The 18210-nt window shown below is 44.2% G+C and overlaps 1 protein-coding gene across 5 annotated transcripts in view; it reads left to right on the top strand.

The window, feature by feature from the left end:
* ROCK2 (Rho associated coiled-coil containing protein kinase 2) overlaps positions 1-18210 on the top strand; it is a 170095-nt gene that overhangs the window by 70787 nt on the left and 81098 nt on the right. For all 5 annotated transcript variants that reach the window (XM_053285616.1, XM_053285618.1, XM_053285619.1 and 2 more), the window contains exons 4-5: positions 1058-1195; positions 2353-2613. In XM_053285616.1, coding sequence (XP_053141591.1) covers positions 1058-1195; positions 2353-2613 — 399 coding nt within the window. The remainder of the gene's footprint in view (positions 1-1057; positions 1196-2352; positions 2614-18210) is intronic.

Consider the following 18210-nt stretch of genomic DNA (forward strand, 5'->3'; position numbering starts at 1 on the left):
AATGTTCTCAAAGCAGTTTACATTGCAAAAGGAATGAGAAGGCTGTTCTTGCTCCAAAGGGGCTCACAATCTAGCAAAAACACAAGGGAGACTCCAGCAACACTACTGGCAGGAATAGTATGATTGGTGGAATATGGACAGTTGCTGTCCCTCTGCAAAACTCGGGAAGCCGAGTGCTCTGTGTAAGTGTGTTGTTGATGGAGTTGCTCTGTGACACTGTTGGAGCAACCTTGGATTACTCCCAGATCCTTTATGCTACCTTGAAATTATTTAATATGCTGCTGTGTTTGACATCAAGGTAGCGCATCCCATAACTAGGGTTAAGTAGCAAGCAGTTTTGAAGCATCTGTACTCAATTTCACTTAGTTTCCAGACCCAGTTGAAAGTGCTGGTTTTGACCTACAGTGGTAGCACTGGGCTATGGAATGTACTCCCTGCCATAAAGTGCAAATCTAATTCACTGACCACTTTTCAACCTAAGACCTTAGCAAGATTAGTAGTGACTTTCTAAAAAGTGGTTATCTCTAATGATTTATTTCTGTCATCTTAAGCGTTGTAATTTTTTGCTGTATTGCTTTATGAATATTTTGATATTTTGTGCTATAAACTATTGGGAACATTGTTAAGAGATGTATGGAATGTTTATGAATAACATTTGGTAAAATTAAGGTAAAGTGGGGGTACCTTTTAATTATCAGATAAAGCACAAACTCATACTGACTAGATTGTAACAGGTTTCTAATAAGTCTAAATGTTGAGAGATCTGCCATTTATCAGTGGTATTTGCACTTGGATATGTCTGTATTATCTAGGTCTTTAATTTGATTTCTTGAGGGTATTGTGTCCCTTAGCATTCAAATCAGCTTAGAAAAACTTCTTGTTTGCATAGAAATCATTTGCATTAGTTATACTCTGGTTTTTATTATTAAGGGAAGTAGATTCAGATTTCTACATTACTGTGAGCCAGTACAGACAATAATACAAGACACTTAATTTAAATCATTTTTGTAAGGTTCTTATAAAGAAAGTAACATTAAAAGAAAATCTTCATCAACAGGTTCGCCACAAAACAACCCAGAAGGCTTTTGCAATGAAACTTCTAAGTAAATTTGAAATGCTCAAAAGATCAGATTCAGCCTTTTTCTGGGAAGAAAGAGATATAATGGCCTTTGCCAACAGTCCATGGGTAGTTCAGGTAAGGGTTATTTTTGTGTTGAATATTATGTGGTGCTTTTTGGTGAATTTTAATAAGCATTGAAACTATAAATGTGTAGAGTGGTCTTTCTATAGTGACTTTAGTTTATGCATTTCTACCTAGTTTATAATGGGGTACTGTCTCTGTTTTGGCTTTCTCTATATTACGATGGACTTGTAATGTGCCGTTCTTTCAGATGCATTTCCTAGATTCTGAATATTCAGGTTATTGTAAAGCACCTTTGTGTGTATGTCATGACATATATTAGGAAAACTGCTCCCCCACTGCAAAAGCATAATTCTGCCATACATACAGTGTACGTTGGTATCCGTAGCCCTCTTGTCACAAACCCTCTCTGAGTTCCATAAATAAGGGGAGTGAGAGTGCCTGCTGGCCATGCCCCTTGATACTGATGTAGCGTATGTGGGCACCACTCCTTTTTCAAGAATGCCAAAGAGGTTGTCATGGGGAGGGCAGCAGGCATGGTCTTGCTCCCCATTGCCATGATTATGGAATGCAGGGAGGATTTCTGAGAAGAGGAAGAATGAGTGCATGAGTGTGTCAAATGGACTTCCAATGATATGTTTAAATTTATCATTTAAATAAATATCTTGAAGCACAATTATTGTTACTATGGTATATTTTATTTTATTTATATTTGTATTCCGCCCCAAACTTCTGTCTCTGGGTGAATCACAGCACATAAAGCAAATTAAAACCTTAAAACCATTTTGGAACCAGGGCAGTCCTCAGCCTAAACCACTTCTCTGGCTGCTCTTGGACTTATAATAGCACTTCTGTGCAGGCGTACCCTTTGTATTGTCCTTATTGCACTGTTGGAGGGTGTAAGAAGATAAACCCAAGAGAATAAAGTTGGCTGCCTTCTCCCTCCTGCTATGTGGATTAACGCACACATAGCGTGGAATGGGAAAGTGGAGTTGGGAGAGCGACAGGGAGGGGGCAGTAGCCCTTGGACAAATGGGACAGAAGAAAATAAAATTAAAGTTCATGACTTGTATCAGAATTTCTATAGGAACCTCAGAATTGCAAGCAGAGCACTGGACCTAACCTAGCATGTCTGTGAATGGGTGTCGATTTCATCCTTGCAAATCAATCAGTTTTTCAAATGTTATAACTGTCCATCCTTCTGGGTGCAGCTTTCTAGTGCCTTTCAAGATGACCGATATCTATACATGGTAATGGAATACATGCCAGGTGGAGATCTTGTCAACCTTATGAGCAATTACGATGTGCCTGAGAAGTGGGCCAAATTTTACACAGCTGAAGTCGTCCTTGCTCTTGATGCAATTCATTCCTTGGGCTTGATACACAGAGATGTGAAACCTGACAACATGCTGTTGGATAAGTATGGACATCTGAAGCTTGCCGATTTTGGTACTTGTATGAAAATGGATGAAGTAAGTATGTGGTTTACTGTGTTTGCTTCTGAAACAATGTGTGTACAGCATGGGGGATCAATTTTTATGAGGACATAGTTATTAATGTGCATAATGTAGTGGTGAAGAAACTGAGCTGTGAAAGTTCCCAGGTCAATTCTTACAATTGCTTTGAATTCATATAGCCTCGCCTTTTGCCCTGTACAGTATACAGCATTGATCTGCCCTGTGGGATTGTTTAAAGGACTGTTGAAACAGTCAGGCATAAGATGCTTTGAACACTTCAAAGTAGGGATGTGCAGAACGTTTAGTTGGTGAAGAGGCCATTTTGAGTGTTTCAAGCTTGAAACAGAACCTCCTTTAAATAAAGGGACTGTTTTGAGCTCAGAGCAGAACAACCCCCGTTTCGTTCAAAATGTTCTGATATTCCAAGTGCCATTTTAGAGACCTGTTTTTCCCTTGCTGATTAGTTTTCTGGCACTGGCTTCCAATTGGCTTGTGGTCTCCTTGCTTCTTGGTTGGCTTGTTATCAAAGAAATCAAGTGTTGTCATGTGCAACTGTGCCCCCATTGGCTGGGGTGAGGAGGGAACATAAAAGGATGGAATTTCAAATTCAAAGTGTATTCAAAGGGACTGGGAGACAGAGAGGGAGCCCTTATACTGTGCCTTTCTTGAAGAAGAGGATTCATTAGGACTGAATGAAGGTTTGATTTTTGTGGTTTCATCAAAATGTGGCTGAAGTTGCTTTAGTTGGGTTTATGGTTATGCTTGCTGCTAAGTAAGGGTGCTACTGTGGCAGCTGTTGCAATAGGAGTAATGTGTGAGAGCGTAACTTATCCCGGTGGTGTTACTGCAGTGTGGGCTCTGGACAGTGATTCTTCTTTTGGCCATATTTGGACTGTGTTTGAAAATGTGCATTGTTCTGTGTTGGGAGGGGCAGATTCCTTTCTACTTTGTGCTTCTGCAGTGTTTTTCAAGGCAGGGTTGCAAAATGCACTATAAATTGCAAAGCAAAACTTGCGTGCAGTGTACCCTGTGAATGCAGCGTCTTCCGGCCATTGGGAACAATGGGGAACCTGAAACACCCCATTGTCCCCCATGGGTAACTCCTACAGGAAACCAAAGGGGTTGTGTGGTGAGGCATGATGGGTGCTACCTACCCACACAAGAAATGGGAAAGCAAACATTTTAAACAAATTTTTGACTTTTTTCTCCAAACCCCGATAGGATCCTATGGGGGTTTTAGGGAATGGTTAAATTTTTTGTTAAAAATCACCTGCTTGCCCATGCGGCAAGCCCAAGGATTGGGTGGCAGGTAGCACCCATCATGCCCTGCCACACAACCCCCTTTGGTGTCCGTAGGAGCTACCCATGCGGAACAATGGGGTGTTTCAGGATCCCCATTCTTCCCAATGGTCGAAACACTTGAAATGTTTTGAGTTTCTGTCGAAACAGCTTCTTTCGAAACAGCTGGTTCAACTGCTGTTTGGATGGAACTTTTCAGTCATCTTATATTTATTTTCGAGCTCAAAATAGAACTCAGAATCCGTTCCAGGCACATAAAGCACCATATTAATGTGCTGAGTGAAATACAACCTTTGGTTTAAAGTTCAACATTTCTTTTTTTCAGTTTTGTAATGTTAAAACATTGGAATGAAATTTGATCTGCATGTTCAGGACACAGTTCTACCTTTCAAATTTGAAAACTAGTTCAATCCACATTCTTGTTCTTAAAAGAGGGAAGGGAAAAACCCCCCAACATTTATTATATCGGTCTTGCAGATTGAGAGACAATGAAGGTTGGTGTGAATATTCAGGACACAATTCTATATTTCAGTTTTGAACACCAGGTTTAAAACTTGCGTATTTTCAAGGGAGGCAGGAAATAGTAAAACAAGCTTTAAAATATGAGCACAACTTCTGCAGTTGTTTTCAGTGTTACTTATGAGGAGAGACTTCTCAGCTTTGCAGTGAGATGTTTGTGTGCTAGGGAGAGACTAAAAAGCCCTTCTTTGTGATGTTTGGGAACCAGGTTACCTGGGAGAAGGCTACCTTAGAGAGCACCTTGCCCCATATGACCCAATCCAAACCTTAAGATCTTCAGAGGCCCTCCTCCAGGTGCCCTTGCCAAACAAGGTGAGGCATGTGGCTACCAGGGAGAGGGCCTTTTCAGTGGTTGCACCTCGTTTATGGAATAGCCTCCCCAGTGAGGTTCACCTGGCTTCATCACTCTGTTCTTTTAGATGCCAGGTAAAATCCTTTTTGTTCACCCAGGCCTTTTAAATTCTTGTCTTCAGATTTTATTTATTTAACATATTTTTATACCACCCAAAACTTACATCTCTGATTAGTTATCAGATTTGATCTGATAACGAATTTTAAAATGAGTTTTTAAGCTGTTTTGTATTGTACAGTCATTCCTCACCAACCGCAAGGGCTGTGTTCTCACAAAACCCCGTGGTTGGCAAATTTGCGGTTGGTGAGCAATAGGAATAAATGGGAATGAGGGGGTTAGGGGAACCACTGTCCCAAAACCACTTCAGAAATGGGTGGGGGGATTTGAAGTCACAGTGCTCTGCTGTAAACAGAGACGAGAGGAGGCGAGAGGTCCTGCCAGGGAGCTGCCCCATGGACCCTGCGGTAAGCCCTGGCTCCGCCGTAGGCACCCACTGGCATGCAGAGAGAAATGGCTGTGGAGGGAAATGGAGAGCGGAAAGAAATGGCGAGCAGCTGGGGGAAGATGGAAATGGAGAGCGGAGGAAATGGTGTGCGGAGGCAGGGCAGGTGACGAAGGAAATGGAGAGTGGAAGGAGATGGGGCGGGGATGAGGGAAATGGTGTGCAGAGGGGCACGTAAGGGTGCCTGGGAGGGAAGGAATGGAGGGAAGCCAGTGAGCGAGGGAAGCCCGTGAGAGGTTCAGGGTGACAGTTGCATATGAAAGGGAGGTGAGGGAATAGGTTCTTGGTGGGAAGAAGGGGGCCCAGGATGTGAGCCTTAGGCTGGTTGTGGGCAGACAGGAGCAGGAAATGGCATATACTTAAGTCACATTGAGACCAACCACAAACTCCTCGTTGCGGATACTTGTTGCCACGTTTGGGAAATCTGCAGTTGGCGAGGGATGACTGTATTTTGTTTTTTCTTTTTACCTTTTTTGTCTGTTATGATTTAATATGTTGTGTTTTAATAGTATGTTTTAATCCTCTCTTGTGAGCCGCCGAGAGAACAATTTGTTATGGGGCAGCTTAACAAATAAAGATGATAATCATCATCATCCTTTGAATCATGGCCCATTTGTAGTGTAGGATTATTTTTTGTTCAGGGCTGTCAACAAATTTAAAAAGTTCTACTTGGTTAATAATGTTGCTTGTAATTGATCATAGGACCTTGGAGGTATCCCAGTAGAAGTGTGCATAAATTGTGTTTTGCAATTCGATTTGACCACGAATTGAATAACACAAAACACAAATCAATTCATTCAATCAGCCAGCCATCACTGGCCAGTTTGACAAATCAAATTGCAAAATTTGTGAATTGCCCATAGGAAACAATGGGGAATTTGAATTACTTAATTGTTCCCCATGCATAGGTCGTAGGGACACCAAAGTCAGTTGAGGTGGTAGGGCATGTTGTTTGACCTACTGGCCCAGATAAAATTCAAAAATTCATTAGTGATGTGTATGGACCAGTCCGGACATGGGGTGGTTCGACGTCAGGGTGGGGGTGTACTTACTCCTCCCGCCACTTTCCCCCTGCTGGCGTGTGTATTTTAGTAAGCAGTTGGGGCGGCAGGGTACCTTCCTGCCGCCCCTTCCCTCAGTCGTCAGCAAAAGGCTTCAGAAAGCCTTTTGCGCATGCGTGTCACATCTCAGTGTCACGTGCACACGTCATTCATTAAAAATCACCTGATTGCCTGATGGTTTTGTGGGTTGAGTGGTAGGGTCATGCCTACCACTTTGGTGTCCCTAAGACCTACCCACAAAAAAAACCAACCCACTTTGATATCCCTAAGACCTACCCACAGGGAACAGTGGGGTGATTGGAGTTCCCCATGGGCTAAACAAGCAGCTTGCACACATTTTGCAACCCTGCCTTGAAAAACACTACGGCAGAACAAAAGCACACACAAGTCCCTCCCAACATGGAACACCTTATTTTGCTGAACCCACAGTCTAAAGATGGCCAAAAAAGAATCACTTACACAGAATCCTCTGCCAGCCACAGTGCCTGCACTGCAGTAACATCACAAGTTGCTCTCTCACACACAATTATGACTCCTTACTACAGCTACCACAGCAGCACCCTTAGCAGCCAGGAAGCATAGCCATAACCTCAACTACAGCAATGTCGTCAGCCATTTTGACTGAGTGAGTAGAACTTGCAATGCAGAATGAAGATTCATTGCAGAGCAGAGAGTGAAGCACAAGTTAGTCCAAGACCAGACACTAAGCTCATCTTGCAGGAGTCACCAAGAAAATATTGCAGAGAGAAAGAGAGAGCTGAGCTGCCACTGTCTGTTTCTTGCCACAACACCATCTCACAAACAGACCAAACCACAACTCAAGACAGGCAGGCAATGCCTGCCTGTGTCTGGATAACAGCATGACATCAGCATGGCTTGGTGCTGGGCCCCAGCTGACAGCCTGACACATGGGTCAAGGGCACCAGTCCATATCTCATCATCTGCTATGGCAGTGGTGTGTGTATGTGTTTCTCTGTGTTAGCACTCTCTCTGTGTTAACAGCACTAACAGGCAGTCTGAGACACATCTGAGTTTGGGGTAGAGGTGTGCATGAACCGGGTTGGTGCTATTTTTCTAGAAATAGCCAGTGCGCATGCGTCCTTTGAATGCGCCTCAGCCATTTTTGGTATGACGCTGATTGGGGCTGTAGGGAGGTATGCTGCAGCCCCATGCCAATGCTTTTGGTGAGAGCACCGGTGAGACGAAAGCAGCGGGACAGGTAGGGGCACTCTCCCTGCCCCTTAAAGGACCCCCTCCACCTCCCGGGAGTGCATTATCCAATTGGTGCACATCCCTAGTTTGGTATTGGCCGGGGCTGGTCAGGGTGGGCCAAGTTGCCAGTGGTGTTGCAGTGGGTGGGGCTGACCATGAGTCACTTGTCCTCCTTGGCCAGCTAGCCCAGCAGGGGGAAGGTTGGCCTTGAGGAATACCAGCTGCTCCACCATCTCAGTGTCCAAGTGTGAGCGATGGGATGTCACCAAAACCCCGGCCATGGAGAACACCCTCTCACTCTGGATGCCATTTGATGGGTACGAGATGAACCATCTGGCAATCATCACCAAGTCTGGCCAGACCTGGTGACCAGTTTTCGCTCTATTTTTTTTTTTCATTTGTGTGAGGAATTAGTTTTGTTCTGGGCGGCAGTATCAAGGCATTGTGTGTATAAGCATTCAGAGTGGGGCCTTCATGATTCAACCTGCGTGGGATCTAAAATTTACTCAGTGGATATCAAAAAATGTGTGAGCGTGCGCACACGCACATGCGCGCTCTCTCTCTATGTGCTCTATAAGGACAGGGAACAGTGTTGGCTACACATTGCCCAAACTAGATGGGCTCCTGGACTGCCACCGGCTCCTGTAGGTACTGCAGCACATAGTGCTGAGTCTTGCTGCAGAGCTCAGTGGGCTCCTCCCATACCCTTTGGCAAGGCATCAAGGAGCTCCTCCATGAACCACCGGGCGAACCAATGGCTCATCTGCCATGTGGTTAGTGTCCAGCAGCTCCACATGCAGCAAAGCCCACCTGTGTTTCATTGCATGGGAGAGGCAGGCCACGCCACCAACAGCAGCTGCCCCCTCGCTCTCCTGCCTCTACCAGTGCACTGTGAGGGACAGGAAAGCAGTGCGCCTCCCACTGGGACTATCCTCCTACAGATTGGCAGTGAAGTGCATGCTGGTGTCGGGCACAGCTGTGCGCAGTAGCCACGGCACAACCTCTCTGCATGCCTGGTACAGGGAGGGCACCGCCTGCTTGCTGAAGGTGGTGCATAAGGGGGTCTTGTAGTTGGTGGCAAGCAGTCGGAGCAGCTGACAGCAGTCGGTGTACTTCACCACCTGGAATGACTGGTTGTCCAAAGCAATTATCTTTATGCTTCATTCTCCCCACTTCTCCCTCCCCAAACTGACTTACCAGTTTTTGCCAGTAGATGGCTTTAAAAATACGTTTAAAAGCTTGGAAATAAATTCACATTGGATAACTGGGTGAGGGAGAACTTTGTGGGGTTTTTTAGTAATAAACAAGACTGAAGCATCAAAGTGGCTTTTGATTTCTCTGTTTATCTCTTGTGTGTTTTTAAAAACATGTTAATGTTTGTGAAGAAATAACTTGTGTGTATTTACTACTTACAGTCACCATTAGACACTATTCAACCAAAATCCCTGAGATCAGTTTTGCAGGTGGCTGGGTGTGTTCCCAATGCAGTCCATGGTTTGGAGGCAGGGTTGCAGACAGTGGAATCTTGTGCCTGGGCTTGCAGCCTTAGTTATTGGCTGAAAATTAATCCCCTCCCTCCGAAGAATTGGCCCCTTCCAGTCACCATGGAAACATTCCTTGGTGGAAAAGCCCTTAACTTACGGGCTTTCACTTGAAAGCTTGACACCTTTGGGCTATGAAGGGGTCAGAAATGTGTTGAAACAGAGTATATTAGATGTAGCACATGTACAAGATCTTGTACTAGTCCCTGAATCGATTAAGTCATGGAGATTGACTCATTGTTTGTTACCAGCTGATTATTTCTCTGTGCTAGAAATTAGGGATGTGCACGGAACTGACTGGCCTCGTTTTGTTCGAGTCCGGACTGGACTTGAACCTGACAGGGCCAGTTTAGTCTGGCACCGCCTCGAAACTCCTCCCCCTGTTCTGTTCAGGGGGGTTTGTGGATGTTTTGAAGTGTTGGAAAAAAATTTAAAAAATGTTTTACCTCACTCCCTTCGGGGAGTTGATGGAGGTGATGGGGGGGAGGTTGCCCCTCCCCCTGCCGGCTTTAGCAATAGCAATAGCAATAGCACTTACATTTATATACCGCTCTATAGCCGGAGCTCTCTAAGCGGTTTACAATGATTTAGCATATTGCCCCCAACATTCTGGGTACTCATTTTACCGACCTCGGAAGGATGGAAGGCTGAGTCAACCTTGAGCCCCTGGTCAGGATCGAACTTGTAACCTTCTGGTTACAGGGCGGCAGTTTTACCACTGCGCCACCAGGGGCTCTTTACTTATGTTCCCCTCTGGCCACTTCAGCCAGCTGTTTGGCTGCTCAGCTGGTTTTTGGGCAAAGGCCCTCAGCCCTGTCCCCAGCCATAAAGGCTGCCTGCAGCTGCTGTGCCTCTGAGACCCCAATTTTGTGGAGTCCAGAAGATCCTCCCGCCTGCCCCATTCTAACGACTGGATAGTTCCCTGCAAATCCTAAATACGCTTTTGGGATTTCTGTCCTGTGGATTTCTAAAGGAGTTTTGAAGCTTGAATTCAGTGTGGGCATCCTTTGAATGAAATTGGTTTGGGATGCAGTGTTAGGGTTAATAATAAAGATACAAATAATTTTGGGAAAATTTCCCAAATGGATTCTCCAGGTTTTAAAAAGTTCAGGTGTGGGTGAATTCCTGGTCTTTCTGGAGAAGCTGAACACAACATTTGCATTTCTGGTCTCCTCCCTGTATAGGGAGACAGAGTATCTTTCTCAGCGCCCCTTCTTTCAACAGTGGGGGGGTCCCCCTTAAGGAATTTTAAAAATACGTATATATCCAGCTGGGCCCGACAATGGAGGACCACTTAATACCACAGCAGTAGCCTTGCCTGAAGGACAAATTTCAAATTTCTCCCAAGACAGAGCAGCAGATAACCTTTGGTGCGTTCCCTGGGCTGCTATCTTCGGTGGTCCCCTGTGACCCTCCCCAGCTCTTTGCATCTGTGAGCTTTCCCTTCTCTTAATTGGAGCTTCTGCCCCTTCCGCGAAGATTCTTCCATCAAAACCCAAGCTATGTAGCGGGGACTGAACAAAGCATCTGCCTTCACCTCCTTAAGAAGAGCAAGAGAAGCGCCAGAGTCACACACTTAGCTTCTTGGAGAAGGGCGCAGGAAACACACCTGTGGCCAGGCAATGGAGCAGGGTTATTCTGGAGTTAGTGGAAGAGAAAGACAAGCTGGAGACACAGTTTGGAAATCTACCTTAGAGCAGGGAAATCTACCCAAACCGGTGTTTCTCTGTGCACCCCGGCAGGTCTTTCTCCCATCTCACCCTCTCCATTTGGCGAGCTCCTCAAGAGTTCATCAGAACGCGGGCTAACCTTCCAGCAAACGGGGTCTTTAAGCAGACCCTGCAAAGGAGGGCCCTAAACTATAACCCTGCTCTATTATTATGGTCCCAGTGCCATCCGAGCCCGTCCCAAATAAATTATTGCTTCTGCGAGAAGGCATCCACACAGTCATTTGGGGGAAGAGACGCTAGGTTGGACAGAATATCTAGCCTGTTCAAAAAAATAATGCATCTTATCCATTGCACTTTTTAGTATAATAAAATATGCAAGCTTCTTCTTTTAAAATAAATGTGAAATGCTGCCAGAATCATGATGCCTTTGTTCTACCTTTTCCCTTGGGCTGGGCTGGGGGTTATTGTTCGTTCATTTCTCTTTTGGTGCACGTGTGCGCGCGCACACACTTTCCTTCTCCCTCCTCCTCTTGCAGGGTGAAATCTCCTGCACACCCCAAAGACACCTTAACACCCGCCCAGAAATCATCTTGTAACCTCCTCTCCCCATTAATGGAATGCGGTTCATATCTGTTTACTCAGAAATAAAAAAGAGATTACTTTTTTTTCTTCTTCAAATTTTTATTAACTTTTAACAATAACAGTCATAATAAACACAATTACAAATTGACTTCCCACGTACCTCTTTTCTTGATAACAACTATAAATTTTACCCATATTATAATATTAATAAAAAACACAAATTTAAACCTTCCACCACCATTAATCTACCCAACCAGCATTTCAGATTTCAAATCCAGCTGTAAGATCCATAGTAGGAATTCTTTAAGTACAACAAAAATAATTTCCAATCTTCTTTAAAACATTCTAAGTTTTAGTCTCTTATCAGTGTTATAAATTTTGCCATCTCCACATATTCCAAAATTTTTATCAACCAATCTTCTTTTAAAGGCAGTTCACTGCTTTTCCATTTCTATACATATATACATCAATGCCATTTTTTTTGTTATCAAATATCATCTATACATTATTTTATAATAATTTCCTTTTAGAGCATAAGATACAGTAAATTTTAAATCGGTTTCCCATAATTTTTCCCAGGTTGCCGTTTCTATATTGCACCCCACATCTTGAGCCCACTTTATCATAAACGTTTTAACCACTTCCTCTCTTGTCTCCTCCAAAAGTAACACTTTATACATTTAGAAACTAATTGTCAGAACTTAAAACCTAATCATCAAATCCAACTTAAAAATCTAAATAGTTATAAAATTCAGCTTTCTTTTCATTAGGGGCATAAGTTCCAATTATCACCATTTTAATTTGAAATATTTGAATTTCCAATACTAATAACCTATCTTCCTCATCTTTGAAAATCAATTTAGATTCAAATTATTATTCAACATAAAATACTAACCCCCCCTTTTTTTCTTGTCTAGGTAAAAAAATCCTTGTCCAAAAGCCTTATTAACAAAAAAAAAATTCTCTTGCTTTCTAATATATGTCTTCTACAAACACACAATGTCCAAATTTTGTTTCTTAAAAGAATGAAAGAGTCTGTTTTGTTTTGTTTTTTGTATTTAACCCATTAATGTTCCAAGAGAGAGTCCTCTAATCTCTATTAGCCATTTGGTCTAATTTGAATTATGTGTTGAAGGAGCTGGATGCTCAAAAGATAAGTTTTTTTAAAAATAATATATTTCCACCAGAATTCTTGCACTTTAAGGAGCTCAGTAAATCTGTTCTTCTTACCCTTATATATATATATATATATAAACTCCCTCCAATAATTCCCCCCTGAAGTATATTCCATTGGAATTCAAAACATCTGTCAAAAATTTGTAATCCTTAGTTTTTCTTGGAATTCTGGCTGGTATTTCTTTCATTAAGCAAAGAACTGCCTCAATCTGTGACTTCACCTCTTCAACTTTGTTCAAAGGCACTTACTCCAAGTGGAAGTGCATCCTAAATATCTCATTTTATTTACCCTTCGAGTTTGTTGGAATGTGTGTATTTTTCCCTTAATACGAGCCCCACAAGCTGTGGGAGTTCCACCCCACTATTTTAAAGCGAGGAAATCCTTCAGTTTTCTTTCATCCAAACAAGAATATTTTACCTTTTCCTTCTCCTCCTCCTCCTCTTCAAGAGGCTGATCGGGCAGTAATTGGCAGGATCTTTCCTTTGTCCTTTTTAATAAATTGGAACGATGATTGCCATACCCCAATCATCCGGGAAATGGGTGGATTTATCAATATATGTAAAAAGAGATGCCAATACTGGTGCCCATCAGTCAATATTCGATTGGAACACTTCTGCAGGAATGGAATCATGACCGGGGACCTTGTTTCTTTTCAGTTGCTCAATTAGTTGCTTCACCTCCCCAATAGTTACAGGTGTCCCATTGAAGATTCTGCCTCTAGGGGTATATAATTCATTAAAATACTTTGCTGTGCATATAGTGAGTGGAAGTGGACCGCCAGTGCAGAGACCCATGGATAGATGGAGTCTTTCTCTGGTCCTATTGGCCCTAACAGAAAGGCCATTTGAACCCATGGCAATGGCTAAAGTTCAGATGGTGACGCTTAAGACAGTGTTTTTGATTGTTATTACTACAGCAAAAAGAGTAAGTGATCTCTTCCGCTTTGTGTATTGATGAGCTGTGCACCAAGTTTCATGATGACAAAGTGGTGATGCGATTGGACCCAGAATTCAGGACAAAGATTGTTTCTGACTTCCACTTCATTCAAGATATTGTTCTACCCTCCCTTTTCCCGCAATCCTGAATCAACACTGGAAAGAGCAATGCATAGCCTATATGTGTGGCATGCTCTTCTGGAAGACGTCTGCCATTAGAAAAACAAAACTGTTGTTAGTCACTTATAAGCTGTAAGATGGAGCAAATCCAGTCCCTAGACAAAGGATCTCTCATTGGCTACTGCAGGCGATCTACCTGGCCTACAAGATGCAGACGGTAGATCCCCCTAAGGCAGTGAAAGCCCATTTTACGAGGGTGTATTCATCCTCGGCAGCACACTTGTCTGGAATTAATTAATTTCAAAGATATTTGCATGGCTGCTATGTAGGCATCGGAGTAGACATTTATGAAGCACTGTGTGATGGATCTCCGCTCAGTAGCAGCAGCTAAATTTGGGAGGTGTACTTCCAAAAGTGTTCTGTGCAGGCGCAGAATCAATTTTTTATTAATGTTATCTGATCACCACCAGATCACCTGTTAGAGGTAAGCAACCTGTTTTTATTTCTTTTTCCCATTATTTTTCCCATTTAAAGATGTTAACAAAAGTTTCAGTTTGTTTCTGGTGTCTGCATACAAAGGCCACACATGCTAGTATAAAGATCTTCTGTGTTCCTACCTATCAGCCTTGAATGCCATAAACGATCTTTACAGGTGGCCCTCGTTGTCTGCGGTTTCAGCACTCGTGATTTCACGTATCCACGGTCGGGCAATATATACCCCACTTTGTTGTCCACAGTACATCGTTTCACATATTGGTTCTTGCTGCATGTGCTTACGGGTTATAAGAGGAGTTTGAAGGAGGACCATGGAGTGCTTTGGACTCCAAAGACTTTTTTGTGCTTCTAAAATCCATTTTGGGTAGCAAAAGGCAAGTTCAGGGCAAATAAGCTCAAATCTAGCATCATTATAAAACTGGCAGTGTAAAATAACATGGGCCGTACTTTCCATCTCTCCTGAACCACATGGGCACACCCGATCTTTCTGGGGGACACCATGAAACCTTCCTTCCAGCACTGCTGTGTGCAAAGCATTACAGCGTGCTAAAGTCAGGGCCCAACGAAATTTAGAGATAGATAAATGGAAAAGGTATGCTGCGAGTGAATAATTCCTAGAAGCCATTTGCAGCCCAGCCGGCAAAGGGGAAGGGGACGGCAGGGAGTTCTCCTGCCGTCCTCTTGTAACGGGGGAATATTTGGCAAGAAAGGGGCGGCAGGGGACCTTTGGAGAGCTGCAGGGGGCAGCCGCCAGCCGAGCGGGGCTTAGCTTGAAGGGGGCGGCAGGGACTGGGAGCGATCCTGCCGCCCGATTACGTGTACACATGGAGGAGCCGCGACGAGCAGAGATTGAAGCGGGCGGCACCCTGCCGCCCGATTACTACAAAAATTACGGTGACTTTGAAGGAAGGGGTGAGTAAAGCCCCCCCTGCTTTAATTGGAACCCCCCACCCCAGTGCTGGACCGGTTCCGTGCACACCCCTAGTTTCAAATGAGAGTGTTCATAAGGCAGGAGCCAATCCCATGGCTTGCCTTTGTTGTCAAAAGATGGGCTGAATTCAAATAGCCCTATCAGGAAGACATCATCCTGATTGACAGCTCCCTCTGCCTCTAACTAGCAATCAGTGTGGCCGGGGGCAGTCCTTGTTCTAGTCTTCTGAAGGAAGACAGCGGCAATCGCCATTTTGTCACTCTTGGACAGTGTGCTGAGAGAAGAGCTTGCTGAGAGACCATTTATTTTGTTTATTTAGCCTCAGATTATGTGAGTTAAGTTTATGTGATTGTCAGATTATGTAAGTTATGTAGTTGCTAGCAGCAATTACAGCGCGGTAGGTAGCAATGTGCGTTTGGGCACCTTTGAGGAACTAATCAACACAAAACAAAATGTGTAGGTAGCCCCCTGCAACTCTCCTCAGGTCTGTACCTGAAGCGATCACCTTGCCCTACCACATGGAAGGGCCACCCCTGCTAAATGCATGCTTTATTTGCACTTTTATTATCATGAACTTGCAATAATTACTAATTTCCTGCCAGGTCTGCCATGATTTAAAAACCATCATTTCACAAATTGGGAATCTAATCTTCCCATAGTTGCAGTCTGCAGATATTTCCTATCATCATTTGGACAGTTTTATTTATAAAACAGGAGGGGTAGCTTAGAAGCTTTTTACACCTGCCTCCCTAGTTACGCACTCTGGGGCCCTGCCAAGCCACACACTCCCGCCTCCTCTGCATTCACTTAACCCACCAATTTCTTTGTGCGGGACACTGGAATAGGCATGGCTCCTCCTGCCCCTGGAAAGAGCAAGCTGCAAATGTGAGAAATAATTATAAGCCCCTCATGCTAGTACTATGTGGAAATAACAACTTGATTTAATTTGTGGAGGGTTTTGGTGGGGTTTTTGTTTGTTTGTTTTTAGCATTTTTAAATACACCAAAGCTGCAGAGCCAGACAGATGGTTTTCTAGGCATTCAGGGTTACAAGTAAAAAGAGAGAGGGAAATGATAGATAATTATTTTAAAACGCTCTGTTAGGCATTTCTGAAATAGTAAAAAGTGGCAGGTGGGCCAGGCTTTCAGAGAGGCCTATGCATAGGCCTCGCTGAAGCCTGAAGCTTTCCAAAGCAAGCCTTGGAGATCAGGAGGAGCAGACAGTCAAGAAAGGGTTAACTTTCCTTCCAGCCCAATTGCTTCTCCTGGAGTCTTGTGCTCCTCCCCCGAATGGAATTTGTATGGAACTGCAGAGCCCAGGTAGCTGGCTCTGTTGGACTGAGAGTCTCCCTCCAACCAAGAAGGGAAGTAAAACATTTGATGTTTGAAAGTAAACCCTTTGCTGTTTGGTTGGGTGTGTGTGTGTGTGTGTGTGTGTGTGTGTGAGAGAGAGAGAGAGAGAGAGAGAGAGAGAGAGAGAGAGAGAGAGAGAGAGATTTGTTCCCCTAGGTCAAGCTACCATGCTGCTCGCTCTCCCCCCCACCCCCATGAACCGTGTGTGTGTTGCACATGGGAGAGAAGTCCCATCCTCTGTGTGTGTGTGTGTGTGTGTGTGTGTGTGTGAGAGAGAGAGAGAGAGAGAGAGAGAGAGAGAGAGAATTCTTAAGCTTTAAAAAACAACCAACAAAACATTTTCAAAGTGTGCCAAAACATGTACTCATGGCATGTTTTTATAACTGTCTGAAAATGGGTGTCCTTGAATGCAGAGGCTTTTACAGGCAGGGGCGTAGCAAGGTTGGAGTGGGCCCAGAGACGAGATTTTAAAATGCCCCCCCCCCCCCCCACTGAAGCTCAGCTCACAAAGTAAAGAAATCTTGAGTGAAGCTGAATAGTGGTAACAATTGTGGATGGTGCAAGTCATTTAATGGTACTAGAGAAAGACATGCTGTTCTGGTAGCTCCAGGTCTTAACACTCACGTCAGTTTCAGAGGAGAAATACAACTGAAGGAAGCCCGGGCGGTTGTGCATCTGGGGGAGTCAGTCATGTGACTTGCCTCTGAGCCCCCCCTCGAAGGCAGTGGGCCCCCAGAGAACTGTCTCCCCTTGTCCTATAATAGTTACGCCCCTGTTTACGGGTATGTTCCTTGGAATGACATAGCCACTTAATGGCGCAGTGGGGAAGTAACTTGCCTAGGGAGCAAGAGGTTGCTGGTTCAGATCCCCACTGCTATGTTTCCCAGACTCCTATATCAGGCAGCAATGATATAGGAAGATGCTGAAAGACATCATCTCATACTGCAATGAGGCAATGGTAACCCCCTCCTGCATTCTATCAAAGAAAATCACGTGGCTCTGTGGTCGCCAGGAGTCGACACCGACTTGATGGCACAACTTTACCTTTTACTTCCTATATGCCCACAGGAGTTAGTGTTGTTGTGTTTTGTTTTTTTGCTTCACCCCTGCGCCACCCACTTTGGCTCTGCCCACTTGCCTGGTGTCCACCCAGTCCCAGGAGTCACCAGCCGCCACTGCCCCGTCTTATCTGGATTCAGCTTCAGTTTATTCTCCTTCATCCAGCCCATTACTGCTTCCGAGCAGGCATTTAGGGAGGATATGCCAGCTCCTGAAGAAGTTGACATGGAGAAGTTGATCTGGGTGTCGTAAGCGTACTGGTAACACCCCGCTCCAAATCCCCTGATGATCTCTCCCAGCGGTTTCATGTAGATGTTAAAAAGCATTGAAGAAAGTATGGAGCCTTGAGGGCCACCATACTTAAGCTCAGATTTCAAAGAGCAGCAGTCTCTAATTGACACCATCTGAAATCTGTCTGAGAGTTAGGAGCAAAACCATTGTAAAACAGTGCCTCCCACCCCCAACACTCTCAGATGTTCCAGAAGGATACTATGGTCGATAGTATCGAAAGCCGCTGAGAGATCCAAAAGGACTAACAGAGTCACACTTCCTTTGTCAATTGCCAATTGGAGATCATCCATCAGGCTGTCCAAAGCAGTCTCCACTGCACAGCCCGCCCGAAAACCAGTTTGAAATTGGTCTAGATAATCAGTTTCCTCCAAGACCGCCTGGAGCTGAGAGGCCCCCACCCTCTCAATTACCTTGCCCAGCCATGGAAGGTTGAAAGACCCTATAAATGCTTAACTCTGAGGGATCTAATGCAGGCTTCTTTAGAAGAGGTCTAATGATTGCCTCCTTAAGACAA

The sequence above is a fragment of the Hemicordylus capensis genome, chromosome 1, assembly GCF_027244095.1.
Source record: "Hemicordylus capensis ecotype Gifberg chromosome 1, rHemCap1.1.pri, whole genome shotgun sequence".
Classification (NCBI taxonomy): domain Eukaryota; kingdom Metazoa; phylum Chordata; class Lepidosauria; order Squamata; family Cordylidae; genus Hemicordylus; species Hemicordylus capensis.